Source organism: Dendronephthya gigantea, unplaced genomic scaffold, assembly GCF_004324835.1.
Source record: "Dendronephthya gigantea isolate DGI-Jeju-01 unplaced genomic scaffold, DenGig_1.0 000100F, whole genome shotgun sequence".
Lineage (NCBI taxonomy): Eukaryota > Metazoa > Cnidaria > Anthozoa > Malacalcyonacea > Nephtheidae > Dendronephthya > Dendronephthya gigantea.
Genome location: NW_021163110.1, coordinates 347,466 through 364,897, shown reverse-complemented (window position 1 = coordinate 364,897; position 17,432 = coordinate 347,466). Strand labels below are relative to the sequence as shown.

Below are 17,432 nucleotides of genomic sequence, written 5' to 3'. Positions count from 1 at the left end.
TGTCATAAAACATAGGTAATTTTTGCCGGCAACAAAATTGATCAGCAATATTTTTCTTCCACACCTCGAGAGAATACTTCAAGCGTACTTTTGATGTGAGATGAACTTTTGAGAGTAATCCACCACCCCAGCTTAACGTGACGCATCTGACGTAATAATACACAGGAAACGTAATCATGCGTTTAATTGTACTGGCATATTTACTATCAGCTACTACCACTGCTAGTTACGTCAGGGCCCAGGGGCGTGATGAACAAGCTATAGGGTTGGAGGTGTCGTGTGATATTGATATAATGGAAAACTGAATAAACTTTTCAATTATCATACAAGGGTAAAATATCACACTTAGGGTGAGCAGTTATTAGTTTGAGGCATTCAAATAAAGCGTCTTGCTTTCAATTGGGTTTATTATAATATTCAGGCAATCAGATTCAAACAAAGGCTTGGTTTCAATAGAGGGGACTTTTTTTTGGGACGCTCTGTAGAATAACATCCGTTTTCGGCAATTTACGGCAATCGGCAATTCCATGTCCGCGCTATTTCTCGCCATCATATGCATAAACGTATTCTCAAATCCCATAAGCGTAATTAGTTGCACAGCTATTGAAATTCTAATTTATGATCTCGTGCATAATTATGGTATTTGGTATTTAGCCAACTTATTAAACGTTACATTATAAAACATACATTTATGAATATGCAGTCCTCTGATTAGGCGTTGAGCTACGACCTTAGAAATTATTTGTGTGAACCCAAGACGATTTGTCTAGGGTTTCATGTTCAAGCACAGCTAAGCCCTTGCGCCTGGTAATTGATTATTACTCAAACTTATGCAAACGTGTTATAATTGTAGTCTGTACGAATCGAAAGGCCATGTCGGATTAAAGGAATACTAAATGGTTTTCCCTGCAGGATTGCGTGATACTGCACGCGGGAAATTGCGAGGCTTTCGGAGAGCGTGAAAAAGCTTTTTCACGTTTTCCGAAAGTCGAGCAATTTTCCAAGTGCAGTATAACGCAATCCTGCACGGAAAACCATTTAGTATTTTCTTTAAAAAATAGCTACAATGAAACGACGGTCAAATTTCCCGCGCAGAGCGGCATTGTAAACTTTTCGTGTCGGATTGTCTCATACTGCACGCCTACAAATGTATAATGATGCCTGGTTACTGATTACCAGACAATTAGAAAGCATGATGTCTGGATTCTTCGATGCTCCATCGTCCCCGTGTCATGACTCCATTGCACTGGGCTCTCCATCCTTGATTGGACGCATCGGTGTGAATAATCAGGTCGAACACTGGTAGTGTGATTAAACCCTTGATGAACTGATGTATCTAGGACGAAATCCACCATTGGAGGTTTTCTTTTGTCAGATAGACTTTTGTCTTGCTCGAGAGGTTTTTGCTTTTGTGAATGTTGTGGTTATGTTGTCTCTGCAGTGCACGATAATGTAGAGGTGCCTTCAACAGCTTTGTAAAGGTCCTGGGGGCACTGGATAGGCCGAATGGCAGGCATTAGAACTCGTATGTTCTTTCTTGGAAGACAAACCGTAGATAATTCTTGTGACTGTTGTAGATTGGCACGGAAAAATAGGCATCTTGGAAGTCTAACTTCATCATGAAGTCTCCTCGTTGGATTAATTTGCGTACTGCTTCCAGCCCTTCCAACTTGAACTTTTGTGCTTGAACAAAGCGGTTGAGATTCTTCAAATTGAAGATTGGCCTGTTCGTAGACACTTATTTCACTATGAATAGTGTTGAAGTAAATTGATTTGTCTGCTCCTGTTACTGCATCTTTCGCTTGGAGTTGTGATATGGCTTCTTTTATAGAAGCCAAGTCCTCCTTCGACTTTGCTTTTGTTTGTCTTTGTCTCCACTGTATGGGATGACCCACAAAATGGACACTTGTACCCTTGCATGCACTATGAATAGAATTCAGGGATCGGACGTGATCAGTGTCCAATTTGAATAAAAGTGTTTTATGCGACCTGCTACAAGATTGTCCATTGGTTTGATGTCCTTCGGTGCTGGTAGCTGATAGTCAGCCACGTTTTGCCAAATAAGATTTGTTGTTTGGGTTCTTTCTAAACCCGAGTTGTTGTTGCGATCGGGTAAAACTATAGATCTTTGGAAGGATTGATCACGAAAGGGCTGGTCACGAAAGGACTGGTCACGAAAGGTCATTAAAACACTCTCTGGAGAAGAAAAGCCTTTTGGGTTTGGTTGCTTGTGCGACTAATTTGCAATTAGTGTTCACATGATCATATTCTTCTTTCATTATTATGAAATTGCTCGGGGAACGATGTTTGTCAGCTGGTATTTGGTTTTTCAGGGTACACTTACCGACGTCTGTCAAGTACTCAGCAAAACGCGTTTGGCGCCAACTCGGTTTAGCCGTTTAGGCGACAATATGCATTTCCCAAGCAAAAGTTCCGGAATGGATGGATGATTTATTTGAAGGATTTTGAAGCGAATTTAGTGAGTTAAACAAACCGAAGCTTGCCCGCGAAAGAAGTGGAAGTTATTACGCATGTGTAGAAATTAATTAAAATCGTGGGTTCCAGGCTGTCGCGCGTCGCGAAATGCACCAGTATTGTGAGTATCAATCGGAGAAGGGGTGATGGAGAAAGGTTGCTCGCGGCAAAAATTGCAAGTGTAAATAGGTAATATGTGAATACAAAAAAATTTGTGCTCAAGGCCTCTTTGTCAAGTTACGCAGTTTACCACCTAAAGTAGATAGATATTTGCATGTACTGAAAGACTTTTTATTTATCCAACACGATAGCCCCGTTTTCACTACGCTAAATTTATTGACGGTCCAAGACTAAAAACTCATCATCCGTGTTGGGCCTTTGGATTGGTAGCCTGAGCTAATACTAAAATAAGTGTTGTGCAGACGGGACTTATTCAGTTATAATTATGTCACTGAAGGTCAATAAATATCTTCCCATGAATTTCCGGGGCGGTAACATGTAACTGCATAATTATGTAGAAAATTTAAGTATTCCTAGGAAACACGAAATCTTGCATGTCTGCAAAGTGTTTTCATATATCTGCTATAAGATTGCTATGACACTATAAATGAGTCTATTACAAGTGAAAACTCACATATTCCTAGTCTTCAGGGAGAAATCTGAGATATTCTGTCATTCGCATCGTATAATTAAGGATGAATGACAAAATATCTTAATTTGGTCACCCCAGACTAAGAAAACTGATGCAGGTGACGTTGATGCGTCATGTTGATGTTGCGGATTTTTGTGCGCGTAACATGATGACGACAATAACACGAGTCAGTTGTCACGAGTGAATTGCGCCTGTCTTTATAAACAAGTTTCTTGGTCTTTGGTGCATAATAGATATTCAATGGCAAAATCTCGTTTTCGTACCAGATTTCATAACCGTATAGTTCCAAAGCATAAGTCACCGTAAGTCGCCTCGATAAAGAAAACTCGGTAAACAATTCCCTCGCGAGTTAGCTCAGCCCGAAAACCATTCGCACACGAGCGAAATTTGTCTCTCGAGGCGAATTTATCACGAAACCATCCGCAAACAAGAGACACATGCAGAGCTAACTGCCTCGCGAGGTCTTTAGCTCAGCTAATAGCTCTAATAGGCTTTATAGGCAACTAACAAAGAAAACTTTCATAACTCATACCATACGTATGTGTGTATATTAAAATCATGGAAGCTATTTTATATGTAAATATATAGCTGAGGTTGACCATTGACCTGTGTGATTTGTCGTCTTTACATCACACACTTGTATGTTTGCCATGTTTGGCGGGTTTGAATTGCCACAGTTGTTCAACTAATTTCAGTTCAGTTGTCTTGGCATCGCCCTTACGACTTCATTACCTATCAACACTTACATCACAAACATAACGATATTATAACTGTACTCACGTATGAGGAAGATATCTCCGATTCCATACATGCAAGTCTGATTGATGGTGTTCACTTTTACAAAGGACTATTAAACTGAGCTCACGGGTAAAGTGAAACTTGAGCACAATGGCCACTGAACGAACACCGCTTTTGAGCAATGTACCGGAGGAAAATCGATTTGTCGAAGTGAATATTCGGCCATCAAGGTGAGAATATACATCAATACATGAAAATATGAATTGCTAATCATGTCTTATTTGTTGCTAGCATTAGCTTACACCAGTTACTGACAATAGTAAGATAGAAGCGAATATCCAGAAGTAGCACAGTTTTGGTACATATTACATTTTAATCTCTGTCAAAATCCCGAAAAGTTAACTGCTCCGATAGCAATTTGATATACTAAAACGCTGGAGATTTTGTGAATACAAATAAATACTTGTCAGACTTCTAACTAGTATAGTTCTAGCTAGTAATTTCCGTTATAAACTTGAGACTTTGCATTAGCTATGTACGCTATTAAATCAAATAATTTGCTATCATCAGAAAGCAATAAATTATACTTAATGATTTTCTATACTCGTGACAGAGACTATGCGTGAGTAATACGTCTCTATCTCTATAGTGAGAATCAGCTTTTGTTTACATTAACAAACACACACAAATGTCCAGGCCCATTCCAAGCGCGCTTCTTCTCGAGAAAATGCAAAGTATTTCGCTTGTTTAATAGACCTTTTTAGCTTGTATGCAAATTAAACCATTTTAAGTCACATGGTCTGAAATGGTTAAGTTTTATTGGCTATTCCATCACCACAACATCTGAAATGGTTAATTTGTGTGCAGGCTGAAAAGGTCTATTGCGTGTGCAATCAACGGATAGGAATAAAATGCGGCTCCGGAATTGCGGAATCCGGAATTACGGAACGGAATAGCGAAAGCGGAAAAGGGGATAAAACGCAGTGAAAAGGAAAAAACGCGGAAAAAGGGGTAAAACGCAGAAAAAAAAGGATGAGACGCAGAAAAAAGGATAAAACGCGGATAATGTTTGTATAATATCTTTCCTGCGGTGTTTACATGAAACGGGATGTTTTTTGTCTTGTCCCGCGAGGGCGGGATCCCGCTTTGAGCAAGTGGGATTCCGTTTTAAGCGGGACGTTTCTCTAATACGCTAACATTGCACTATTTTATCAATGTCACTGAGCAATATGCTCTCATATAAACAGGGCCTTATTCTGACTAACCGCTAGTTCTTCCACAATTTGTCTTGGCCCCCTTTGCAAAGCCAAATCAGCGATTTTTACATCATGGGACAACGCTGACATTCCAAGTCAGAGCTTATGCCTTAACTGCTTTCTTTTACTTTATAAAAACTATACGATCTATAATATGACTTACGTTTTTTTACGATTACACTTCACTCGATGCCGGTAAATTATAGAGGTTTTAAAAGGTCTTTCGAGTGGAACTTCGGGTCTTAATTTCGAGTGGAACTTCAAATTCAAACCAGGAACAGTTGATGGAAAAGTGAGTCCACCATCGGTCCTCCGGCAGGATTCGAACATCGAGTGAAGTGCCAAAAATCATAGTTGATTTACCCGGTCCCTCACCTATTCCCGGCATTTAACAACCATGCATATACACATTAACCACGCTTACTCTTGTTGTTTTTCCGCTTCCGCAATCCCGTGCCGTAATTTCGGATTCCAAAATTCCGGATCCGCGTTTTATCCCTACCCTGCCATCAACTAAAATAATATCGAGTGATTCCGAAAAACTGGTCGTGTTCCGAAACGATTCAAACTGGCGAAATATTCTTGCTAAAAATACCTTTACAAAATTGTCAATAACATATTCGTTGGTATTACTAGTTGGCATTACATCTGAACAGTTCAATTTGTCCTGAGTTTGTGATTTATCAGGTAAATTAGTAACATCGTGAGTCTATTGGGCATATTAATTTGTTATTTAATTAATTGACAATATAAACTATTTAAATTGTCAGGTTTTACCTGGCGTTATGTTATCCGTATACAAATCCAATGAATACCGGACCAGGCCTATTCAGATGGGGGCATTAAAGTTCCGTTTTACACTACACTCAATATATATACTCCTGGCATATATATATATATATATATATATATATATATATATATAATTATATATATATATATATATATATGAACATGATTTGCTCCAAAATAAATTTGGAGTTGCAACACAGGTAATAATATATATATATATATATCATACTGGTCAGGTAACAACTGATCGCGTTTATGAACGCTATGAAATATTATATGCTTAAGGCGGATTTCCACTTACAGCGAAATCTTTCGCTAGCGAAATATTTGCATATTTTCTTTTGAATTGAGAACAGTGGAGTCGCCCTAATTTATTCATTCTGTTAAAATTCAAAAGAAAATATGTAAATATTTCGCTAGCGAACGATTTCCCTGTAAGTGGAAATCCGCCTTTAATTTTAGGCCTATTGTGTTAGTTCGTTGTGCGGTCGGTACGTATCGGATTGCAGTCATTTGCTACACAATGAATGTTTTTTTTTCTGTCTGCAGTTTGATACTAGTCTGTTCTTTCTGTTAAGTGTGCAAAGCTCCGGATGACAAATAATTATAAACTTCTCATATAAACATAAATTACATCGCTTAGTTATACTGGAATATGATTTACATCGTTTTTAAATTTTCCATTGGATGGAGTGTTGTACATCAGAATCTTTTAGTGACCATACATATTTACTAAGTTCGGTAGCATTACGAAGCTTGGGGTTGACGAAAGAGCTTTTGTGGTTTGCAAGACGCTTTTTGAATTTGTTTTCAGTAAGGCCAACGTACGTTTCTTTGCTTTGATTGTCTTCGCGGGTCACAGTGGCTTGGTAAAATAATCACGCTTTCAACTTGGCATTTTTGCTCTAGAGGATAATTAGCAGTTTGGCGGCAGTTGCAGTTGTACACTGTGTTTGCTTCATTTAGACGTGATTATGGCGTTGATGTTAGACATGCAGCTGTAGCCTAGTTTGATGGTGTTTCTGTTGAAGATCTTGTATAGCGGGTGGGTGCGCGGGAAGCACTCATCTATAATTCTTAAAAAAATGTGGCCGATATTGGTGACGACGTTGCAGCTGAACGGTGGGTTGAACCAGATGATTTTTCTGGTTCTCTCAAGTTGAAAGCGTGATTTACCAAGCCACTGTGATCCGCGAAGACAATCAAAGCAAAGAAACGTACGTTGGCTCACTGAAAACAAATTCAAAAAGCGTCTTGCAAACCACAAAAGCTCTTTTGTCAACCCCAAGCTTCGTAATGCTACCGAACTTAGTAATGTATGGTCACTAAAAGATTCTGATGTACAACACTCCATCCAATGGAAAATTTTAAAACGATGTAAATCATATTCTAGTACAACTAAGCGATGTCATTTATATTTGTATGAGAAGTTTATAATTATTTGTCATCCGGAGCTTTGTACACTTAACATAAAGAACGAACTAGGCAAACTGCAGACACAGAAAAATTACAATCACTCCATATTATTACAATCGAAGCAAATTGTAATACTTCATATTACAATCGAAGCAAATAAAAAAATCGTTAATTTCCTTGACGTGATGTTGAACCTCGCCAACGGATCATACACGCCATACGTGTAGCCAAACAACATACCGCTTTATGTAAATCACGAAAGCAACCACCCACCTGCAATCCTAAAGAATATCCCGATAACAATCAACCAACGCCTTAATGAGACGTCGTCATGCCAACAGTCTTTCGACGCAGTTGTACCCAGTTACCAACAGGCCTTGCAAAAAAGCGGATATAATTATACCCTCAAGTATATGATAAACATCTAGGAGAAGGAATGCCAAGAACGAAGAATCGAGCTCGTAATGTAACGTGGTGTAACCCACCTTTTAGCAAGCCTGTAGCAACTAATGCGGGACAAAAGTTTTTATCGATTGTCAGAAGAACATTCACCGAAATGGTCATCCACTCAAGCAAATTTTTAATAAGAATACATTCAAACTAAGCTACTCATGCATGCCCAATTTACAAGCTAAGATCAGTAACCATAACAAGGCGTTATTACGGAAGACCGATGAGGAAAAGGAAGAAACCAATCATGTAATTGCAGGGATAGGTCATCGTGTCCCCTGGACGGAGAATGCTTAACAACAATTGTATTTTACCAAGCAACAGTGGAGACGGACACAAGAAAAGAAACATACATTGGATTGACGCAGAAGAAGTTTAAAACCAGATACGTCAACAACTAAGCATCGTTTAGGGACAAAAACAAAATGAATGCGATACAACTGAGCAAACATATTTGGGAACAAAAGGACAAAGGCGTCAACTATAATTTGTGAGGTAAAGTTATCGCCAGAGCACAACCGCATACAAATGTAAGCAAGCGATGTAGATTATGCATCGCTGAGAATTTTTTTATCATTTGCAAACCCCATGTTACGCAAAGCTTTATTGTGTTTAGAGATATGCATATAAAAATAGCTGCAAAAATAGGAATATCAATAGCATGACAGGGATTAGTGAATGATTTTTGCCACAAGACGCCTGAGTAAATACAATTTTCGGCCATTAGCAAACATTAATCGCCTTTCCCTTTCATGTATGACATATCGTGGGATTAAATAAGTAATAAGGTGAAAATATTGATAATCCTCTCAGAACTAATACCTGGATAAACAGTCGTAAGTCGTCACTTATCTTAATGGTCGCATTCTTTAAAAAAGTGTGCTTGCTGTAGGCCATTCAAGTTCATATGTCAATCAATTGTGTTAAAAATGTTGCTCGGTCAAGCATGTAATAGATTACGTCATCAAAAGTTCAATTCGATAAAATAAGAGTGAAAATAGTTTAAGTTAAAAGATATTGTTCACAGACGTATTGTTGGTATATTTTACTAGTTGTTGATGATGAATATTTTAAGTTGTGAACATTTTTAAGTAATGATCGATTGAGCAGAAGACCAACTCGACTAGTGCGACAACGCCTTAAATAAACAAGATATGAGAGCTGGAACGAGCTTCTAAGACCAACCCACATTTCTAACTTACAACGCTGATTGGTTGGGTAAGGATCACCCCACTCTGGTTGATGACGTCTGCAAGTTTCCCTCAACCGTTACTATAAAAGGGCGTGCACAACACCCCAACCTTTAGTGGACTAGCGGAGTAAAAAGCATGTGAAACGTTAAGAAGCTCAACCTGACGGAACAGACGACCAAAGACAAGAACGCAAAACGACGAAGATCGAGAAGTAGAGAAGAGAAGACGGAAGAGAACATTATTGAACTTTAGTAAACCCTTGTAAAGATCTCCTACCTCGTGCATAGAAGAATTAAAATCTTATAACACCCATATGGGTACATTAAACAGTAGAAATGAACTTGCTAACAAATGCCGTCACGGAGGAAAGCTTTTATTAAAGAACATGTTGCGAACGAGTATAAATATGACCGAAGTCAGCTGGAACACACCTGACGACAGAGCACTCGCTAGAGTGCTTTCGAAACAAATTTGTAGTTTTTTATGTGTAAATGACGGTTATATACTGTTAAGACTATAAAAAGAGTGCTCAATACTTATTTAAAAAGCAGAGCTATATTATTATTTAAAATCTAAAAATTACAATGATTGTTCGCTACTCAGAGTTTCACGATCTTTAATGATCGATCATCAGGCTATTATGTCCGTTTAATTCTCTTGCTTGATTTCGTGATTTTCAATTTATCTTGAATGTAGACAGTCGATCTAACAACCGGCCAGCAATATTAAGGCTAATATACTGAAGTCATAAACATGCGTATATCATCTCTCTCATCTAACAAAGAGACATGAACAGTCAAAACCCTTTTACGTGAAAAACTTGAAACAAAGTCACTATAAAAAAGATTTGCAATACAACCATGCAGACCCCAAAAACAAAAAAGACGTAGAAATATTATATGGTTTAACCCTCCGTAATCCGTATGGTAAATTGGTTAGGACAAACGTTGGAGGCAGATTTCTTCAACTTATCGACAAACATTTTCTTCCCACAAACTCGCTACACAAGATATTCAACAGAAACACGATAAAAGTCAGTTACAGTTGTATGCCAAATGTAAAAAATGTAATTTCACAGCATAATCGGAAAGTATTAAGGAAAAACGATTCTCAGACAACCGCCCAAAGTGTAATTGTAGAAATCGGATGAATGCCCTCTAGACAACAAATGTCAATCGAGAAGCGTCGTTTACAAAGCAATTGTAACTTCTCTGGATGACAGTGTGAAGAAAATATATGTTGGTATGACAGCAAATTCGTTTAAGGAAAGATATAACAAAAATCGTTTAATTTAATTCCATATGAAAAGGAAACTGAATTGTCTAAATATATATATATATAAATATATATATATATATATATATATATATATATAATATATATATATAATATATATATATATATATATATATATATATATATGGCAACTTAAATTTAAGGAAAAAGATTTTTCCATCCACTGGTCAATTCTTAATCACTCAACACCCTATGCTCCCGGTAACTCACGTTGTAATCTTTGTATTGAGGAGAAACTTTGTATTATGAAATCAAACCATAAAAAATTGTTAAATAAGCGATCAGAGCTGTTCAAGAAATGCCCCACAATGACCGGTACAAAGCTGGAAAATTTCATCATGCGCGCGTGCAACAAGATCAATTGCCGGAAAATTTTGAATATATACTCGCTTCACTCTGTGTTTTACGTTTCTTCCGAAACGATCATCAGGCAAAAACGTAAAAAGTGTTATTTCCAGCCACAACCGACACATCATGAAATCGAACAAAACCTCGCCAGATCGTACAAATTGCTCCCAAGGTACATGTTGGCTTGGAAATTAAGTTGCCAACTTTATCAATATATATTACTAGTATAATTAGTACTTAGTAATTAGTATAATAATTAGTACTGAAAGTTGAAGCTGACCGCGCGGTAAACAATGCAGTCGAAGACTGAGTATAAACAGATTTCAGGGCTGCCTATGGTATAACAACTGCCTAAAATGTCGAAACGTCGAGAAGTGTAGTGTAAACAGGGCTTAGGTTTAGGATAGCGATTCACTCATTCGCCTTTTGGCATGACAACATCTTGCTTGTGCGAGGTCAAACTAAATATCGAGAAGCAGCCACGAAATAATTATTCTTTCTTTCAACTTGCAGTGATGAAATTATGAAGACGCCCTTAGTAACCATCAAGCAACTGGTAAGTAGAGATACGGAAAAAGGAAAGCTGATCTTCTAATAGGCCGTATGCATGCACAGTCTATATAAATATGTTATTTAAATTCTATCAATGGTTTAAAAATGATTAATGGCTGGGAGTAGATTCAGTGGAAAGGTTATTCCAAGCCTCAGCCCCCCTGTAGGCAAAAGCCTTTTTCACATTATTTGTTCTAGGATTACGTAATGCGAAATTGACTTCGTTATTTCTCGTATTATGAGCATGTTTTGAATTGGTATTGGTGAAGATTTCAGTTAAATGCATGATTTGGTAACATTTTGTTATTGACTTTAAACATAAGAAACGCTAATTGACGATCTCGTCTGCCTTGTAGGTTAGAAATCCCTGCGTTTTCCAAAATATCGGCAGATCGAATCTCATAGCTTTCACGTGTTATTATTCGAAATGCTCGTTTTTGGAGCTTCTGTAATTTGTCAAATAAATCTTTTCTTAGACAGCCCCAAACTTGCGAGCAATAATAAAAGTGTGATTGAATAATTGATTGATAATTATATTGTAATTAGTGATCTATAATCTACTATTTCTCGAAGCTTGACCTTAACCTTGTTTTTTATTATTTCGATTGTTAGAATTTCAATTTCAGCATCATTAAGATCAGATCTAAGGCGATAATTGATTGTTATCCTAACGAAGAAGCTGATACCAACCCTAGATCTACCCCTATCCTTGGAAACCATTCATAATCATTGCTATTAAACCATTTGGTATCGTGCCATTCATTCTAGTTTCATTGATTGCAAGGACATCAATGTCTTTGTTACTCATTTTGATTTTGAGTTTATTTATGTATTTATGGCTTGTAATTTTAAAGCCTTTAATGTTAGGAAAAATAAAGTCTTGATGTATACAGACATTGAGATTGATAGTGCTAGTAGTTGAGACATTTGTAGAGAATGTAGTGTCTTCAGGTTTAGAGGCATTGTCATTGATAGTGCTGGCAGTGGGGCACTTGTTTGCTTGTGGTTATAAATTATAATATAGGTAATCTAGTATATTCACACTCGGGAGATCTAGTCACTTTTTTAAAAAATCGATATAATTCTTTGCCAGAGCTGTGGTGCCCTTAATATGTAAATGTAATACCGATGCATTGAGGGAAGAGGTATCAATGTTACCGTGGGAGATAAGAGACCAATTATTAGCTTTACAAACCTCAGCCAAAGTGAACAAACCTCAGTGAATTCACCTTCTGGATTCTTGCATTTGGCTTGTGATCAGCTCTATCAGATCGCAATTTTTAACCAACCGTTCGGCATAACACATTTACTCAGGGTTTCCGCTTCTTTCGCAATTTCTTCTGGTTTCTTGTGTTGAATATCATTAGTTCCAACATGCAGTATGACAAGTTGAGGCCGGATTTCTTTCGAGTGTAAAAAAATAGGCAAGGTTAGGAGATAATCGAAAAAATAAATAACAGAGGTCTCGTGTTTACTTACTTTTGAAATGACTGTATGGGCTAAACGTGCATGGAAACTGATTGAATGGGCAATTTCCTCTTGTTTTCGTTTTGAATTTTATCTTTAATTTTTTAGTTTCGTTTCGCTGACAAAACTGATTTCATTCTGCTAACCCTCGCTACGACTGGTTCAATACTCTATGGAATAATCACGCCTGCGCAGTTTATATTCTTTGGTAAAATGGTGAACGACTTTGTTGAGTACATAATTCATGAAAACTACGACGTCGACGCCTCTCATCTTCCTGATCTCGAGGCTTCTACCACAAGGACGGCATTGTACTACGTATTGCTGGCGATAGGAAACTTGATATTTGCCTGGTTAGGAATGGCTCTGTTCGCCATTTCAGCCAAACGCCAGGTGCATAAAATGAGATTGGCCCTGTTTAAAAGTGCTATATACCAGAATATTGGATGGTTTGAGATGTTTTCCGTTGGGGATTTAAATACACGATTTACAGAGTACGTTTTTATTTATTTTATCTTACTTTACTGCATTATTCTGGGCGCCGTTGTACGATATAAATAACCCTAGAAACATAATATGATGAAGGGACTTTTATACATAACTATATTTTATCGGCTCAGGACAATATAAAAATCGTGATAAATATTGTGATATTGTGGAAATTTCACCCTAAAATGAAGGAAATCATATCTGCTGTACTGTAATTTTTAAATTTTTCTTCAGGAAGTATGCCTGTGAAACCCACTTACCAGTAAGCCCACTTTCTCAGGGGATTGGGGCCTCTTATGAGAATTTGATCCAAGCCCTAAATATTCTCTGTGTGATCCTTATAACTGTTAGTGTTAAAAAATCAACATCAAATTCGAATGATGTTGGTGAAATTTGGTCAACCCTGCCCATAAAGAGATTGAATGTCAATTGGGAATTTTGTCCTGTTTTTATTCACTGCCAAAAACTGTGACTATTGTGAGTAATATTTTAGTACGTTATTGGTGGTAAATCTATTAAACTAAACTAAACTGATTAACTGAACTAATTTAATCATGACTCGTTCACCACGCCCCTGGTTAAGACTTAAGACGTAAAGGAACTGTTATGACTGTAATCATCACTATAATAACATAGTCGCTTTGTTTTCTTTTGTTTCAACCACTGAGCTTTAATTCAACAGGGATGTTAAATGACGTATTTCCCCCAAGTACAGGGATGGGAGATATTTAGTTCTAAACGTACCTTATCAATATATTGATGAGGGACGTTCACAACTGAACCGTTAATAATAAACTGAAACAACGAATTCAATTACACACAACTTTCAATCGCTTTATTCTTCGTTCGCTAAAACAATTCAATGGAACGGAATTCAGAAACAAAAAGCTTCATTTAATTCCTTATTCCCTCGCTCATCATTTTATGACGAAATCAAATCAACACATAGCTTTGAACGTCATTAGCGCGGTTATAAATATTCTAATCACTGAACCATTTCGATAAAGAGATCTAAACAAAAGCATCTAATCCATTGTTTTTCCCTCGGCGACCATGTTATTACAATAAACGCATGCTTTTAGGGATATTAGTGTTCAAATGTACACTTAAGCCTCGGGAGGTTTAGTAAAAGTTTAGGAGGAGGTTTACTAAACCTCCCTCGGTTTGCGGGATATTTAATCACTACAGCTAGGGTGTATCAAAAATCAAGGTAATCCAACTTCAACACGCTATTGTACGCGAACTACTCTGTCCATGAACGAAATTTTTTCATATTGGTGTAAAACATAGAGATTTTAGTGGCATCCCATTCATTGTAATCAATTTTATAGAATTAGGTTATTATGTTTTTTATCATTATAACTAAAACGACCGTAAAGGCGGATTTTCACTTACAACAAAATCGTTCGCTAGCGGAATATTTGCACATTTTCTTTTGAATTGAAAACAGTCAAGTCGCACTAATTTATTTATGATGTTAAAATTCAAAAGGAAATATGCAAATATTTCACCAGCGAACGATTTCGCTGTAAGTGGAAATCCGCCTTTACGGATCAAACAGCGCGCCTGTCCATGCTCTAAAGTTTATATATCATGATATTTAGAGAGATGAAAAGAATATCTGACGGTATGGGTACAAAATTGAGTCGGATTGTATCAAGTGTTGTGTGCTTCGTTGCTGGTTATACAATTGGGTTTATATTCTCTTGGGATTTGACTTTGATACTACTGGCTACGTTTCCACTCTTGGTTCTTTGTGGAATTTTTATGACCAAGGTAGGAACTTTTGTTGCACGCTATAGGTAATCATGCGATGGCGAGTACAATTCGGGATTAATAATACGAGTGGTATTCTTGCACGTTTGCATGGTGACATTTAAATAGGTAAACTAAAGTTAGTGCATTTAAATTTAATTAAATTTCTAATTAATAGCGCGAGAAAACAAATCACGACGAACGTGATATTCAAGTGACGTGTAAATGTGTTTTCAAGTAATTGCACGTACAAAGATGTCCGACTCGCGGGTCGGCACTTTGATCAAATTGCACTGATGAAAGCCCGGATTAACGGACCGAAAGCTGTGCAGTATTAAATATTTAAAAAATAGAAAACATTTTCCGTGTTTCTATACAGTTTTAGTATACACCCGACTATCGTCTATTACAAATCCTACATTCTGATTGGCTACTCAACCATCGTCTATTCGTGATGGTGCACGGTTGGGAAAATTTCGCTAGCGCAACCGTAAAAAATTGAATTATTTTTCGGTGTGATTGCGGTGTATTGATTATTTTCCCGAAATTAATATATCTAGATACAGGGTGTATACTAAAACAATTAGACAACTCGCCTTCGTTGTCTATGAGCGAATAGTCAACTCAGGCTTCGCCTTCGTTGACTATTCGCTCATAGACAACTCGGACTCGTTGTCTAATTGTTAAATAGAAACACGCGTGGGAGTTTGGGAGAACGAGAAATAGGGCGAGTTTTTCCACGTTATTTCGAGTTCTCCCAAACTCCCACAAGTGTTTTTATAACTGTATAGAAACACAGGAAAAAATGTTTTCTATTTCTTTTATAATATAACTCAATAAAAAGATTTTGTACAAATATATAATTCGATTCAATTACAAATACTCATTACATTACTTCGCTTGACAAGTTCGGCGGGAAAATTCCCGTGTTTCTATGCAGTTTTAGTATACACCCGACTATTGTCTATTACAAATCCTACATTCTGATTGGCTACTCAACCATTGTCTATTCGTGATGGTGCACGCTTGGGAAAATTTCGCTCGCGCGACCGTATAAAATTGAATTATTTTTCGGTGCAATTGCGGTGTATCGATTATTTTCTCGAAATAATATATCTAGGTACAGGGTGTATACTAAAACAATTAGACAACTTGCCTTCGTTGTCTATGAGCGAATAGTCAACTCAGGCTTCGCCTTCGTTGACTATTCGCTCATAGACAACTCGGACTCGTTGTCTAATTGTTAAATAGAAACACGCTTCTCGACCAATCAGCACGCGCGTACTATAAATGTTATATTATAAACTCACGTGGTGTACACCACCTACAAGCTAATTTTCTTAATACGAATGATGTTTGAACATTTCGAACTTTTGTGCATGGCGGTTCGGCGAAAATTTTCAAACCGCATCCCGAGTACTTTTAATATCTGATTGTACGAGCAACACCGCTTGATTTTTTGTTTATTATTATCAAGATAAAATCGTCCTTTTTAGAACAAAATGTTCCATGCATGGATGATATTTTCTTGTGAAAACATATGCAGTCCTGTCAGACTTTCACACAATATTTTGTACTATTGCCAGTATTTTCGCTTCCAGGGCTGTTTAATTTGCTCCGCCATTTTGTGAATTAATGATGGTAATAGAACGAATTTAAGCCGTGCAAGTAATGCCAAAACTTAATTCGTTCTATTACTTATTAAATAATTTTATATTATCTTCTGTTATCTAAAGATATTATTTATTTTTTTTATCACAACAATGCTTGGTAAATAGTGCAATTCTGAATTATTAAAACTATTAAAATACTGAATGGTGATTGGCTAGTTGTATATATTAGAGTGATTATTATTGGCTATGAGCAAGGGTGCAATTACAACTCGCAAAAAGTGCAATTAATGCTTAAATCGCACTCCTCTTACCCATTAAAATTGCAGCATTTGGTACAGATTACAGAAGATATATAAATAGTGAATAAATTGTACTCCTCTCGACAAATAAGCATCCAGTAATTCTATATGATGCTGATAATAAGGCCAGTAACACGATTGTTACATGTGTCTTGTTTTATACCCTCTTGCTGCAGAACTTTCGCGATTCCTAATATTTTTTCACTTGCCAAATAAATTTCAAAGCTTTAAATTCCGTGTGCAAGTCATTATAAATTGGCCTGTTGGAAAATACACGTCAGCTAGATTTTGAAAATTCACCTTTCAGAATGAAACCAGAGCTATACAGATTCGAAACTCGCAAAAATGAGCAATTACTATAGATGTATGCAAGTGGAAATCGAACTTTATTCACTTACCGTAGCGGTCATAGCGCAAACAAAAATGACCATGCATTCAAAATGTACCATCACCTTATGACAATGAAAAGCTTTTTTTCCAGATGACTGGTTTTTACACAAATAAAGAATTGATTTCCAATGAGAGAGCTGGAAAGATTGTAGAACAAAGCGTTTCATCAATCAGAACAGTCGTTGCGTTTGGTGGAGAGCATCGTCAAGTAAAACTGTAAGGTTTTGTTTTATATCTACAACATTTTCGTA

At 36.9% G+C, this 17,432-nt stretch overlaps 1 protein-coding gene across 1 annotated transcript in view; it reads left to right on the top strand.

The window, feature by feature from the left end:
* Window positions 1–3,372: 3,372 nt before the first annotated feature.
* LOC114534426 (multidrug resistance protein 1B-like) overlaps window positions 3,373–17,432 on the top strand; it is a 23,388-nt gene continuing 9,328 nt past the window's right edge. Inside the window, exons 1-5 of the mRNA XM_028555870.1 lie at window positions 3,373–4,095; window positions 11,130–11,172; window positions 12,744–13,129; window positions 14,729–14,900; window positions 17,273–17,397. Of these exons, the coding sequence (XP_028411671.1) occupies window positions 4,016–4,095; window positions 11,130–11,172; window positions 12,744–13,129; window positions 14,729–14,900; window positions 17,273–17,397 (806 nt within the window). The 5' untranslated portion in view covers window positions 3,373–4,015. The remainder of the gene's footprint in view (window positions 4,096–11,129; window positions 11,173–12,743; window positions 13,130–14,728; window positions 14,901–17,272; window positions 17,398–17,432) is intronic.